Source organism: Lissotriton vulgaris, chromosome 1_1 (genome assembly GCF_964263255.1).
Source record: "Lissotriton vulgaris chromosome 1_1, aLisVul1.2, whole genome shotgun sequence".
Taxonomy (NCBI): Eukaryota; Metazoa; Chordata; class Amphibia; order Caudata; family Salamandridae; genus Lissotriton; species Lissotriton vulgaris.
Genome location: NC_141685.1, coordinates 1,735,950,048 through 1,735,963,390, shown reverse-complemented (window position 1 = coordinate 1,735,963,390; position 13,343 = coordinate 1,735,950,048). Strand labels below are relative to the sequence as shown.

Here is a 13,343-nt window from a genome sequence, read left to right as displayed (position 1 = left end):
AATATTAAACTTGAAGTTCCTTTAGATTTGAATTAAGTACACGGAGTGAGACAGTGTACAGGGGCGAAAAGATAGTGCCCCCAGAGAAAATAAGAGATAAGATCATTGACCTTGCACATATAGGACATTTAGGTCACAGCCTCACATAAAATAATGTACCACTGGAATATTGATGGCCTGGCATGGGTACCATAGTGGAGGCTAAAGTTGCTTCAGCTGCAGTGAGGAGGCAGGAAGTCTCCTCTGCTAAAATCTAAGGTTAAGGAACAGACAGGCCTGTTCCGCATTCGATATTATAGTAGAGGAGACCCCTAGCCTCCCACTGCAGCCGAAATGCCTGTCTGTTCGTTTGCTTTCAGTTGAAGCAGTGGAGATATCCTGCCTCTCACTGCAGCTGAAGCATTTCAGCTCTATGAATTAACCCCCTCCTGGGAGGGTTAGCTCTTCCCATAAAGGAGACAAAGTTACTTTTAAAACTATACAGGCAGGCGCGCAAAATGCCAGCCAGCCATGTGTTTTCTTAAACAGACTGCAAATTGCTTGTCTATAAATGAATAAGCATGTTCCCTTTTATTATCAGTCATAGACTATTCAGGCAGCCCTAGAACACAAGTAAAAGTTATTTATATTTATATTTGCTGTTCAAAGTATGGGCAAGTACTGACAATACAGCTTTAGATGACTGCTTATTTTTGTACCACCTGGGACATCAAAATAATGAGCTGGCAACCCTAATCACAAGACTGGGAGTTTGTTGCAGAATCACCACATTGTTTATTTCCTCCACCCTGATCCCTGGTTACTGCCATATTTGCAATAGTTTAACACATTTGAAACCCTACGCTGCCGTCAATAACATTCCAATTACTTCAAGTGTCTGGGAATGCACCTTGCATTCAGACAACTCGCTCCTCATTCTCGCCCTTCAGTTTCACGCTCACCCTGCACTCACACTGATCCCATGCACTCACACCATTCACCCACTTACTCTGCACTCACAGTGATCACTCTGCACTCACAATGCACTTGCTCTATTCACCCTGTACTCACCCTGCAATCACACGAGCACACTACTCAACCTGTACTCAAGTGACACTTCACTCTCCTGTCCCCCTCACTGCTCAATCTGCAATCTCACTCAAATAAGCCGACCACTAACCATACATTAATTCGTACCACTCTGCACTTATAACTGGACCCAAATTCATATGGTCACCTCGCTCACCCTGCAGTCACTCCTCTTACCCTACTCGCAAACTGTTGCATGGCTCACTGTGCACTCACATGAGCACTCCTGCCACCCACACAGCACAGAGGGTTAATGTGCCTGCTCCATAGAATGTGTACCATGCAGATCACAGAACTGAGTGTGAGTAAACAATGAGTAGCGCTATAACAAAATGAAGAGAAATGAGGTGCATCGTTGGTGAGTGGAAGTGAGGGAATTCATGGAGAAGGAGGAAATGTGGGTGGAGGCACCAAAAAAGACTGTTGCACTGTGTGCAACAAGTGCTAGTGCCAGCCCTGGCTAGGAGGCTTAGCCCCCACCCAAAGTTCGGGTCTAGTTGTGCCCCTGTACACGAGTATGGGCATGTCGTGCCCCATCAAGGTTTTTGTCCTAAATTACAAAAGGACACATTTACATCCACTGCAATCCAGCCTTCCTTCTATGTGTAAAACAAAGCATCCTAGTAAAAACAATTTGCGCACATTTTATCTAGGAAAATGTTGGTTTGAGCTGTGTAATAATCTGTCATTTCAGCACACCCACTCACAAACCTGCACTTTACTAAACACTCTTATTGTGTTGAACATTATTTGCTGGATATGGCCCGGGATATGCACGCAGCGGTCGAATATGTAGTGTACCAGATTCCTGAAATTTCTGTCAGATGGTGAGGGTGGCACAACAGCTAAAATAATTGAGCTGGTGGGGCTCAACCTACAAAAGTTTGAAGATCTCTGCTATATGGTCTAAAATAGCTCTAGACAAAATAAGCCCACTGAAACTGAAAAGGTTAAATGAACATTTTGTCTTAGTACTTATTGACTACTACAAGCGTTGGGTTGTCACAAAGTGTGTACATCAAATTGACACAAATCCCTTCATACAATTTCTTAAAGAGGCCTTCTATGAGGAAGGTATACCTGATATTCTAGTTACAGATAATGGAGTACGATTTACATCCGATCTAATGAAGGAGTTCCTTACAGACCTTCAATACAACATCACAAAGCTGCCCTATATTTCCCACATGCCAATGGGCTTGTTGAAAGGATGAATTCAGTAGTAAAGTAACACTTGCAGAGAGTGGAAGTGATGGGTATACCTGACACGACTAACCCTTCAAGAAACCGTATGGGCATATTGCACTGCACCAAATTGTGTTACGGAGGTTTCTACTTTTGCTGCCTTGAAAGGATGAAATCCCAAAACCGATTTGACAGCTGCGCAATTGAGGTGGAAGAGTGCGTGTATTGTGGACAGGAATTAAATATCAAGGAGAATAACTCAGAACCAGGACAAATACAAACACATATGACATCACCAAATGTGTTAAAACCACTTTATTTAGAGAAGGAGATGGGGTTGTGTAGATCTTCCTAAACCGTGGAGAAGAGATGATTCCAGGTTCTCTGAGCCTCTCAAAATAATAAGTGTGGGAAAGAGTGTTGTGCATCTTAAGAATGGTCAAATATGGGGTATGGACAGAATTGTGTCCCTCAAAACATCTGATTTCAGACAAAGGTTCCAATGCAACAATGCAACAAGTATACAATCTGACGATAAGATAAACCCTCCAAGGAGATTTCAAAGAATGAATGTCTCTCCAGCATGGCATAAAGATTTCAGCTTTGGATAATTGCACCTATGTTTTTCCCACTTATGTTTCTATAACATGTATATCTATTGGCCCTTGTGCTCTATCATTTAGATTTGCTTTATTCTTACACAATGGGATCGTAGTCGTTTGAATTGTACTTCATTGTCCTAATTGTCAATGCTTATATCTTTATGCATCCTCATGTCCTGCGATGTTATGTAATGTTTCTTTTTCTTTGTGTTCCCTCTGATACCCACGGGTCTAGTTAGCGCTATATAAAACTTTATAAATAAATTAAATAAATTGTTCTTTTACATGAGGTTTCATTTTCTCTTATTTAAATATCTATTTTCTGCTTTTCCCTATTCTATTGTTTTTGTATCATATTTTCTCCCTGCCAAGGTAGGTGTGATATATTTTACTTATGGGAATATTCCCTTCCCATTCCTGCCCTATCCCCTTTGGAATGTGCCAATTAGAATTGTCATCTTAAGGTTCTACAGCTGACTCCAGCTGACTGAAACCTGTAGTGGTGTTAAGACGTGAACAGTCACCTTCTATACAGTGTCACTCTTTATAACCAAAACACACTGTCAAGCAAACAATAACAAACTATAGAACAGATCTGTATAAGTAAGTGGTTTGTTTCCATGCAAATTAACTACTGCGATATCGAACACATAAATAGTGGTACCGTGGCTGTACGACCGTCAACCTTCTTGGCCAATCAAAATAGATGAGCAACTACAACAGGCCATTCTTTGAGTTACAAAAGAAATCAGTCAAGGCAGCAGAACCGTTGTTCTGATTTCCACTTTTGCAAGACAAATGTCCACTCATAACTTCTCACCCATTCATGCAGTACCTCCAAAAGAGACCATAGCAATTTAAATAACAATTAAATTACTTCTAACCGCGACACAAATCAAACACACTTGAATTAATTCAACTTTGTAAATCTGCAATCCTTTACGAAACACTCTACTTAGCGTGCCTCTGTGTTTAATCTGTAAAATAAACAAAGTGTAAGGACCCCAATATTTTCTTAGGTGCCTATAGCCAGCATTGTTGAATGCCAGGGTTCCTAGTACTAAGGTTGCCTAGTTTTGATTCTAAATCACGACTCTTTCATTCACCACCCTGTACTTTTCTCTTTAGGTCATTCTTGCAAGAACTTTAACATCTCTCCTTTCTCCTTTTGTCACTGTTTTGTTATCTTTCTCTTCCCACTTACCCCTCTTGCTCTGAATCAACCACCAGAACAAACTAAACACTACATTCTCTCCAAATACACTGTAAACTCTTGCAATGCCTATATCACTAAAATGACAAAAAATGTGCCTACCGAGATCCCCTGTGTGCAAGTTGTAGATAATGCTCCTTTAATTTCTTTTTCTGGTTAGCTTGCTTCTGTACTAATGTAGGAGTATTTTCCTTTGCCGAGTTGTCCTCTGGTTTCAGCTCTTCCTTTTTATTCTAAGGAAAAGATATAAGATTCAACCAGGTTAAAAAATGTATATGTATAATGAATTATCAGCAGTGTACAACTCAAAACTCTGTAACCACTTAACAAATAATTATAAGCATTGGCTAATTATTCCCATTATAGGTTTCTGTAAATGTCCAAGGTTTTAAAATCCGTCAAAACAAGAAAGAAAAAATCATGAGTCACAAATAAGCTCCTCTAGTTACTGACATGCATCTGGTTACAGGTAACGCAGAATGCAGCTATGGCCACCGATAGTGTAGACACTTTCTGGTTACAGGTAACAAAGAATGTGACCAAGGCCTCTGGTAGTGTAGTCACTGGGATCCTTTTGAGGAGAGCCTGGGGGAGAAATGTGGTGGTTGTTAACTGCTCTTGCCAGATGTGGGGGAGCACTACATTCTTCTCATGTGTTGTACTCCACTGAACACCAGCTGTGTGTGCAACCGTATAGCAATGTGCTTCAATGTTGCAAATCTACTATTTGGTTTCAGCTAATACATTTTTATATTACAAGGCTCAGGTGGAGATTTAGAGATTGTCAGATATGGGCATCTGCCAACAAATGGCAGGATGCCCCATTGGCAACCTTGTGATTCCATCATGTCATTCAGAGATTTGGCCATCACTGGGTTTTCGCTGGCAGAGCTTCAGCCAGTTCTGTTGGCAGAAATTATTGACCTGAATGATCATCTGGTTTGCAATGGGTCCATGGTCACAAAGAAGGCCGCCCCTTCCTATGTATAGCTGAGTGACATTCACTCACTTTTCCTGTGTGGTTCTGCATTTTGAGGCATGGTGGAAACGGTCCTGACAAATTCACGATTACCCCCACTAGCAGGGAAAAACTTCTATCACTCAAGGACACGGTCTTTTCCTTTTTGAGAAACAGAACAAAGTTTGTTTATGAAAAAGAAAAACAAATGCAGAGCAGGCCAAATAAACATGGTTGCCCCTCGGCACCAGTAGTTACTAGGAGTTCCTGGGAAATGTTCTACTTTTTTTTAACTAATACCACAATATGCTTTTGTGCCTCTGAAACGTAAGGCTTCTGGGGTCAGTGGTCTGCAGTGATGGGATACTCCTTTACTGTAAGAGCAGCTAAATGGGCATTTGATCATTTCATCATTTGATTTGTTCTGCAGCACTCAAAGCCAGCATCACCTAAGAAGACTGAGTCCCTCTGAAGGCTTTAATGAAAAGTGAAACATCATGATGCCCGGAAAGTACATTAGTGAATACTGGACAGTTTAAATAAAAAGAGATTACTTCAATGATAATTGGTCAAATGTTTACGGTTATATGAAGACGGAAAATTCAATGAAAGATGCAAGGTCTATATCTACCATGAATTGATGGGGCCTTACTGCAGGCAGCCGTTATGATGCCAAAGACCTGTGCAATACCAACTAAAATATTTGATTTTGAATCTTCAATTTCAATGACGAATGCTTTTCAATGATTTTATAGGGAGGTTGGGAAGCGAAATGCAGCAGTAGCTGTACAGAGTGGTATGGACTGATAGCATATTGGAACTGCAGGCATCGAAGAACGCCAGTAGAATAAGTGTCAGGGAACTGAGTCAGGAAGCAGTGGGACCAGGATGGTCAAGTGGAGTGAAGGCGAGCCTGGTGGAGACTAGGTGAATGGGACGAGTGTCAATTAATATGGCGCCATCATAGCAGTCTATATTATTAAGCAAATAGAAAGAAGTTTCATAAAAGAGAGCCGTGGAAGGAAGAAGATGGTAAAAGACGATGCTCCAGGGGATGTATAAACACAAGGTAGACATGCTGGGACAAGGAAAACCACTGAATAAGAAGCAACCAAAAGCCACTGAATAAGAAGCAACCAATGGTAATCAATGGGTGGGCTGGAAGCACCTGTAAGTTCTTAATAAGCCCAAATTAAGTCCTATGCGATCAGACAGCGCACCATTTAGCTTGCTTTGTTTGTTGGCTTGATATTAAAATGTCTATATGAATCTTGCACAATGTCATCAAAACAATATGTTAAGTCACAAAACCACACTGGTGGATGGCACACTGGGTCTGTAAAACTCACAAAATAAGGTAAGCCAGGTCCACTCACAGGCCTCAAGAAATCTACTCACCCACTCGCTATAATGAGTCAGAATTTATCAGGCACAGCTATATTTAGGTCCTACTTGACGTTCTCTAAAGCCGACATATAACAGGTGTTACGCTCAATCACATAATTTCACATTTGTTCTCTGTACAGAGACAGAGGTCAATCAATCAATCAATCAGGGTTTATAAAGCGCGGCTAATCACCCGATAGGATGATCAGGTTAGAAGTCAGTTTACATTTTCTTACAATTACTTTTCTTTCTCTGACTGCAAAGTTCCACAATTTTGTAAAGTGAACTGTCTGCGATGCTGTACAATGAGTATGAAATGAAAGGCTGTAGGGAGTCAGGTTTTTTTTCTATCACAAAACATTTAATGCGGTAGTAAGTGAACTGTACAAACATTTCAAAATGTATTTCAGTGGTTATGAGAGACCATTTTTTGTAATTCTGTTTGATGAAAAAACTATTTTAATAGGATGAAAACAAATCAGAACACTACTTGGCAATGTGCAAATGATAAAAACGTTTGCGGAAATCCAATTGTCACAGGTTATTGTTATACACTATATAAATATATCGGTAAAACTGCATGTTGATGGGAAAGTGTTTAGCCATTTCAATAGGAAAGTTACAGTCTGTAAATGACAGTGCACTACCACTGTAGACTTAAGTAACATATTTATTAAAAGTGAGTTTTTTAAAATGAACTGAGAAACACTCCTGCCACGATGGCAATGCTTTTAGTGAACTGAGAGGCAAGTGAGAGATTATGCGTACCCTGTATGTGGGTAAATTCTTCGGTCCCGGCGCCGCAGGACCTCACCGGATTCGCTTCCGGATCCGGGTCGTCGCCGGTCGACCTCACGACCTCACCGGTGCCGGCCCCACGGGTGTCGCCCCCGGCGCCCACTGTGGACGCCGTCCCCAATGTTCCCTACGGTCCGACTCTGGCGCCAGAACGGCGCCGCTTCCGACGGCCTTTGGAGATTTTTATTTCCATGAGGAGGCCCCGTCTGCTAATCCTGTTTTTACAGGAAACGGGTGACGAGGAAGATTGGGAGGGGTCTGAGGACCCTCTGGCACTGGAGTGCCAGTCTCAACAGGAATGGACATATGAGCTTGGGGAGGCCAGTGGTATTGACACTTCGCCAGACACTGGATTTGTCTCCCCTCCGACCGTGGCTTCGGAGGAGGGGTCTACATATAGTGTAGTGTTGACATCGCGGCCGTGAGGACTAACCTCCTCACTGAGGTCCTCAAACCGCAGTCAAGCTCCAGCGAGCCTCTGCTGCCGTTCAATGAGGCCTTGTGTGACGTTCTTGTGGGCACTTGGTCCAAGCCCGCCACAGGTCAGCCTGTGGATAGGAACGTGGCCAGACGCTACCGCCCGGCCCCGGGCGACCCTTGCTTTTTGGCCACCCATCCCACCCCCGAGAGCCTGGTGATCCAGGCCTCCAATTCCCAGACCGCGTTCCCGTCGGCCCCGCCCGACCGGGAATCCAAGAGATTTGAACAGTTCGGGAAGAAGGTGTTCTCGTCCCTAAGCTTAGGGCTGCGGTCTGTCAATGCCGCCAGTCTCTTGGGCCGCTACACCCACACCCTGTGGGACGCGGTTGTGGACGTGCTGCCACAATGTCCGGAGGAGGTCTGTGCTAAACTCGCCCAAACCCTTGCAGAGGGCTGGGATGCAGCGCGATATTCCATCCGGTGTGGGCTGCATACCACGGACTCACTGGGCAGGCCGATGGCAACGACGGTGGCAGTACGACGCCACGCCTAGTTGAGGTCCGCCAACTTCTCGGCCGATGTCCAGACCACACTTCTGGACATGCCGTTCTTTGGCCGTCGCCTCTTTGGCGACAAGGCAGACCATGCGCTGGAACGTTTTAAGGACTCCAGGGCTACGGCCAAGTCCTTGGGCCTCTCGGCCCCACGCCAGCAATCCGGTGCCTTTTCGCTCCTTTCCTGGCCACGGAAGGGGCGCCCCCACACGTGCTGCCAGCCACTCACTGCAGAATGTTCAACAGTGCGGTGGCGGCCATGGAAATGGTCGGGGACAACGACGAGGCCAGTCCACACCTCCCTCCACAGCACCCGCCTCAAAACCTTCCTAGTCCGAGTTTTCAGGCCCATGTGACGCCTGTGGGAGGCAGGGTTCGCCATCACCTCTCCCACTGGTGCACGATCACGTCGGACAGGTGGGTTCTGCAGATTGTCCGAAGGGGCTACTCCCTCCCCTTCGAGGCGACCCCTCCATCCATGCCACCGCAATTCCACTGCGTGTCGGGGGATCACTTGCAACTTCTGCAAGAGGAAGTCACGGCCCTCTTGGCCAAGGGGGCCATCGAGTGCGTTCCTGGGCCAGAAGTAGGGTGTGGATGTTACTCCCACTACTTTCTGGTACCCAAGAAGGGCAAAGGGGGCCTACGCCCTATCTTGGACCTGCGGAACGTCAACGGCTTCCTCCGGAAAGAGAAGTTCAAGATGCTGACTTTGGCTCAGGTCCTAGCTGCCCTGGACCCTGGAGACTGGCTGGTAGCGTTGGACTTGCAGGACGCTTATTTCCACATCCCCGTCCTGCCGGCCCACCGGCGTTATCTGCGGGTCACGGTAGGCTAAGAGCACTTTCAGTTTACCGTGCTCCCCTTCGGCCTTACCAGCACCCCACGGGTGTTCACGAAGGTGATGGAGGTGGTCGCAGCTCATCTGCGCAGGTTAGGGGTGTCAGTCTTCCCCTACCTAGATGACTGGTTGTTGAAGGCGGGCTCGCCCCAGACAGTCGTCAGCCACCTCTAGACTACGGCCGACCTCCTGCATTTGCTGAGGTTCTCCATCAATGTGCCGAAGTCGCACCTGTGTCCCTCTCAGAAGCTCCTCTTCATCGGAGCGGTTCTCGACTCGGCGCAGTTTCGGGTTTACCCTCCCGAACAGATAGTACGGGATATACAGGCTCTGATTCCCATCTTTCAGCCTTTATCCCGAGTCTCGGTCAGGTTGACGCTGCGGCTTCTGGGGCTGATGGCCTCCTGCATCCTTCTGGTGCATCACGCCCGGTGGCGGGCTCTGCAGTGGGACCTGAAGTTTCATTGGGCCCAGCATCAGGGCAACCTGTCCGATCATGTCTTGATCTCGGAGGGCACTGCGAGGCAACTGCAGTGGTGGCTCGCGGACCGCGATTGGGTCAGTGGCAGATCCCTCTCCCTACCCCACCCGGAGCACGTGGTTGTGACGGACGCGTCCCTCCAGGGCTGGGGAGGCCACATGGGAGAGGTGGAGATCAGAGGCCTCTGGTCTCCGGCGGAGTCCCGGCTCCATATCAACCTTTTGGAGCTGCGGGCGATTCGTCTAGCACTGAAGGCATTCCTCCCCTCTGTCCGGGGGAGTGTAGTGCAGGTGTTCATGGACAACACCACCGCCATGTGGTAGTGCAACAAACAGGGCGGGGTCGGGTCGTGGACCCTATGCCAGGAGGCTCTGCGCCTCTGGCAGTGGCTGGAACATCAGGGCGTGACCCTGGTGGTTCAACACCTGGCAGGCTCTCTGAATGCCAGGGCGGACAAAGCCGTCGGTGCATGATGGATCACGAATGGCGTCTGAACTCGGACGTGGCGCAAGGCCTCTTTCAGCAATGGGGAGAGCCTTGGTTAGATCTATTCGCCACAGAAGAGAACGCGCAATGTCATCAGTTCTGCGCGCTGGAATTTCAAAGGCGGCACTCGCTCGGAGACGCTTTTCGTTGCGAGTGCAGTTGCGGTCTATTGTACGCCTTTCCGCCTATACCACTTCTGCCCAGAGTGCTGAAGAAGATCAGGCGCGACCGGGCCCAGGTTATCCTTGTGGCTCCGGACTGGGAACGAAGATACTGGTATCCCGAGCTACTCAGCATGTCAGTCGATCCCCCGATTCGTCTGCCTCTTCGGGAGGACCTTCTGTCGCAGCAGCAGGGGACGGTTCTGCACCCGAACCTGTCCAGTCTCCACCTACAAGCTTGGAGATTGAGCGGCGGCAGTTGAGGCCATTTGACTTGCCTCCCGAAGTCTATGATATCATTCTGGCAGCCAGGCGTCCCTCCACAAAGTCGGTATACGCCTGCAGGTGGAACAGATTTGTGGCATGGTGCACAGGAAAGGCTGTGGACCCACTCTCTGCACCCCTTTCTGAAGTTCTACTCTTTCTTCTTTCCCTTGCCCAGCAGGGCTCTACTCTGGGCACTCTTAAGGGGTACCTTTCTGCTCTTTCCGCCTTCTTACGGCTACCTGATCAGCCTTCCTTATTCAAGTCCCCCATTGTAAATAGGTTTCTGAAGGGCATCACACACATGTTCCCTCCTGTTCCCTTCGTGATGCCCCAGTGGGACTTGAATCTTGTACTTACTTTTATTTTTTTTTTTAAACCTTTATTGAAAAATATGAAAATACAAAAGCAAGTATACAGCCTCCGTGGGTCGGCCAGCAACTGTCACAATACAGTACTGGAGAAAAGGTACACAGCCCTTCAGCCGACAACCCGTAGGGCCCGGCGGCAAGTAGAAACCCATGTCTCGCCATATGTACATATAAAGGAAAAAAGAAGGTTTTGGTTTTGTCTTTTTAGAAAACAACCCCCCCCAACCAACAAACATAAGAAAATACTGCAAGGGCTCAAAATAAAAGGAACCAATCTTGGTGAATCCTTCTGGAGAGGGGCACCGTGTCTGCACAGATGTATTGTCAATAAACTGGATGTCCGGAATGGAATGAAAGAGGGAACAGGCAGTAGGCAACAATACTCAAATGGAACCTGGAGAGGAGGGAATGTCATGCTAAGGGGACTGTTGACGTTCCGGTGGCGGCTCAAATGGAGGGGTGCAGATCTCACCACAGTATTGGTTCCACTGACCCCATATTCTACCCCACTTTTTGGGCCTGCCCCTGGCAACATATACTGTTTTTTCACGAAACATGCACCAATCCATGTTCTTAGACCAGGCTGACAGACTCGGAGGCCTCACCGATCCCCACAATTGCGCAATGTCACGTTTCGCAATCATATTGCCCAAGGTGGCCCACTGCGTTTGGGCAACATTATAGTCGTTGGGTTCCCATACATTAAGCAAACATCTCCGAGCCTCAGGCAGAAGCGAGACACCCGTCATCTCAGACATAACACCATGCACACGGGTCCAGAATGAGGCAACCGCAGAACATTCCCAAATGATATGGAGGAATGTACCCACCATACCACAGCCACGCTTACACAATGCATCCGAAACAAACCCCATCCGCAACAATCGAGGACCCGTCATATACACTCGGTGTAAGATTTTTAATTGCACCAGTCTCAGACGAGCCGGGATCGCCACCTCCTTCGGAGAGGATATTGCCGCCTGCCAGTCCTCATTGTCAAGCTCCACTCCATCGCCGGTCCAAGACGTGCGGAGCTGTACAAGAAGGTCCACCCGACAGTTTATTAATTTCTTATATATTAACGAAATCGTACTGTCCGGGATATGCCCGTCCAGCACTCTATCCTCAAGGGGCGAGGAGTCCGGGACGGACGTCCCAGGCGACATTACAGAAGAAAGGGCGTGTCGAACTTGCAGGTAACGAAAGTGTTTGCGAGGGCCGAGTTGAAATTTCCGTCGCAACTCCTCAAAAGATTTGATCTCGTCCTTCCGCAATAGATCACCAACCACACTGATTCCAATAAGGTCCCACTTATCGAATCCCTTAGTCGTCCACAGTTTACCCAATTTTTCCGACGCATAGAGTGGAGTCGCCCGAGTGAGGGTGTCCGACCAACCAGTGGCAGCGGTGGCGGTATGCCAAACCCTCACCGCAACCTTAGTAGGCCCGGTAAGGGCCACATCAAGTTCGAGTAAAGCGCCCTATTGTAGTCTCCGCCCGGAAGCAACCATTTATCCATGGCAAAAAGCGGATTAGAAGCCAGACCGTACATAGCATGATTAACCGGGCTCAGTTGTGAGGCCCAGTAATACCGACGGATATCCGGTAGCGCAATTCCGCCATCATACCATGGAAGCGTAAGCTTAGCCAGGGCAATCCGGGGACGGCCAGCCCAGACCAGTTTCCTTTGCAAGCTCTCCACCTCACGGAAATAGCTGGAGGGCACCAGGTCTAACTTGTTCTGGAGAGCATACAGAAACCTGGGAAGGGACATCATTTTGAATAAGGCTGCCCTAACCACCAGGGACAGAGGCAGCCTATTCCACACCTTCACATCTGCTCGGAGCCGAGCAAGCGGGAGAAGCAGATTAAGCCGGTATCTTGTCGTCGGGTCTCGTGAGATGTGAATACCTAAATACTTAAATCCCGTGGACGAGATCTGTATCGGACAATGACGTGGTACTATTGAGACTTCCTCTGTAAGTGAGTAAACACAGGACTTGGTCCAATTAACAGTTCCTGCCAAAGGAGCTAAGGACATCAATTAGTACTCCCAAGGATTTCCGCGGGGAAGTTAGGTAAAGAAGAATATCATCCGCATAAAGCGAGATGCGATCTTCGAAACCGGGGGTCCACCTGATAACCTTGAGAGAAGGTTCCCATCTCAACCAAGCCGCCAAAGGCTCCAGTACCAGGGCAAAAAGCAACGGGGAAAGGGGACATCCCTGCTGTGTACCCCGACCCAGAGCGAAGGGAGCCGACACTCTACCGTTACCGACCACCTGGGCTAAGGGCTCCTCATACAGCAAACAGACCCAACCAATGAACACCGGCCCAAAGCCGAACTTAGCCAAAGCCACCCATAAGTACGGCCATTCCACAGTGTCAAACGCCATAGTGGCATCCAACGAGACCAAAATGGCCGGCTCACGCAGCGTATCCGCTCTCGCCAGCACGCCATGAAGGCGACGTAGATTAAGCGCAGTGTTACGGGCAGGAATAAAACCGGATTGGTCCGGATGCACCAGGTCACTTATAACGGTTATCAATCAGTG

At 47.5% G+C, this 13,343-nt stretch overlaps 1 protein-coding gene across 4 annotated transcripts in view; it reads right to left on the bottom strand.

The window, feature by feature from the left end:
- Positions 1-13,343, bottom strand: part of SAXO6 (stabilizer of axonemal microtubules 6) — a 569,878-nt gene that overhangs the window by 330,808 nt on the left and 225,727 nt on the right. For all 4 annotated transcript variants that reach the window (XM_086919018.1, XM_086919016.1, XM_086919015.1 and 1 more), the window contains one exon: positions 4,171-4,301. In XM_086919018.1, the coding sequence (XP_086775144.1) occupies positions 4,171-4,301 (131 nt within the window). The remainder of the gene's footprint in view (positions 1-4,170; positions 4,302-13,343) is intronic.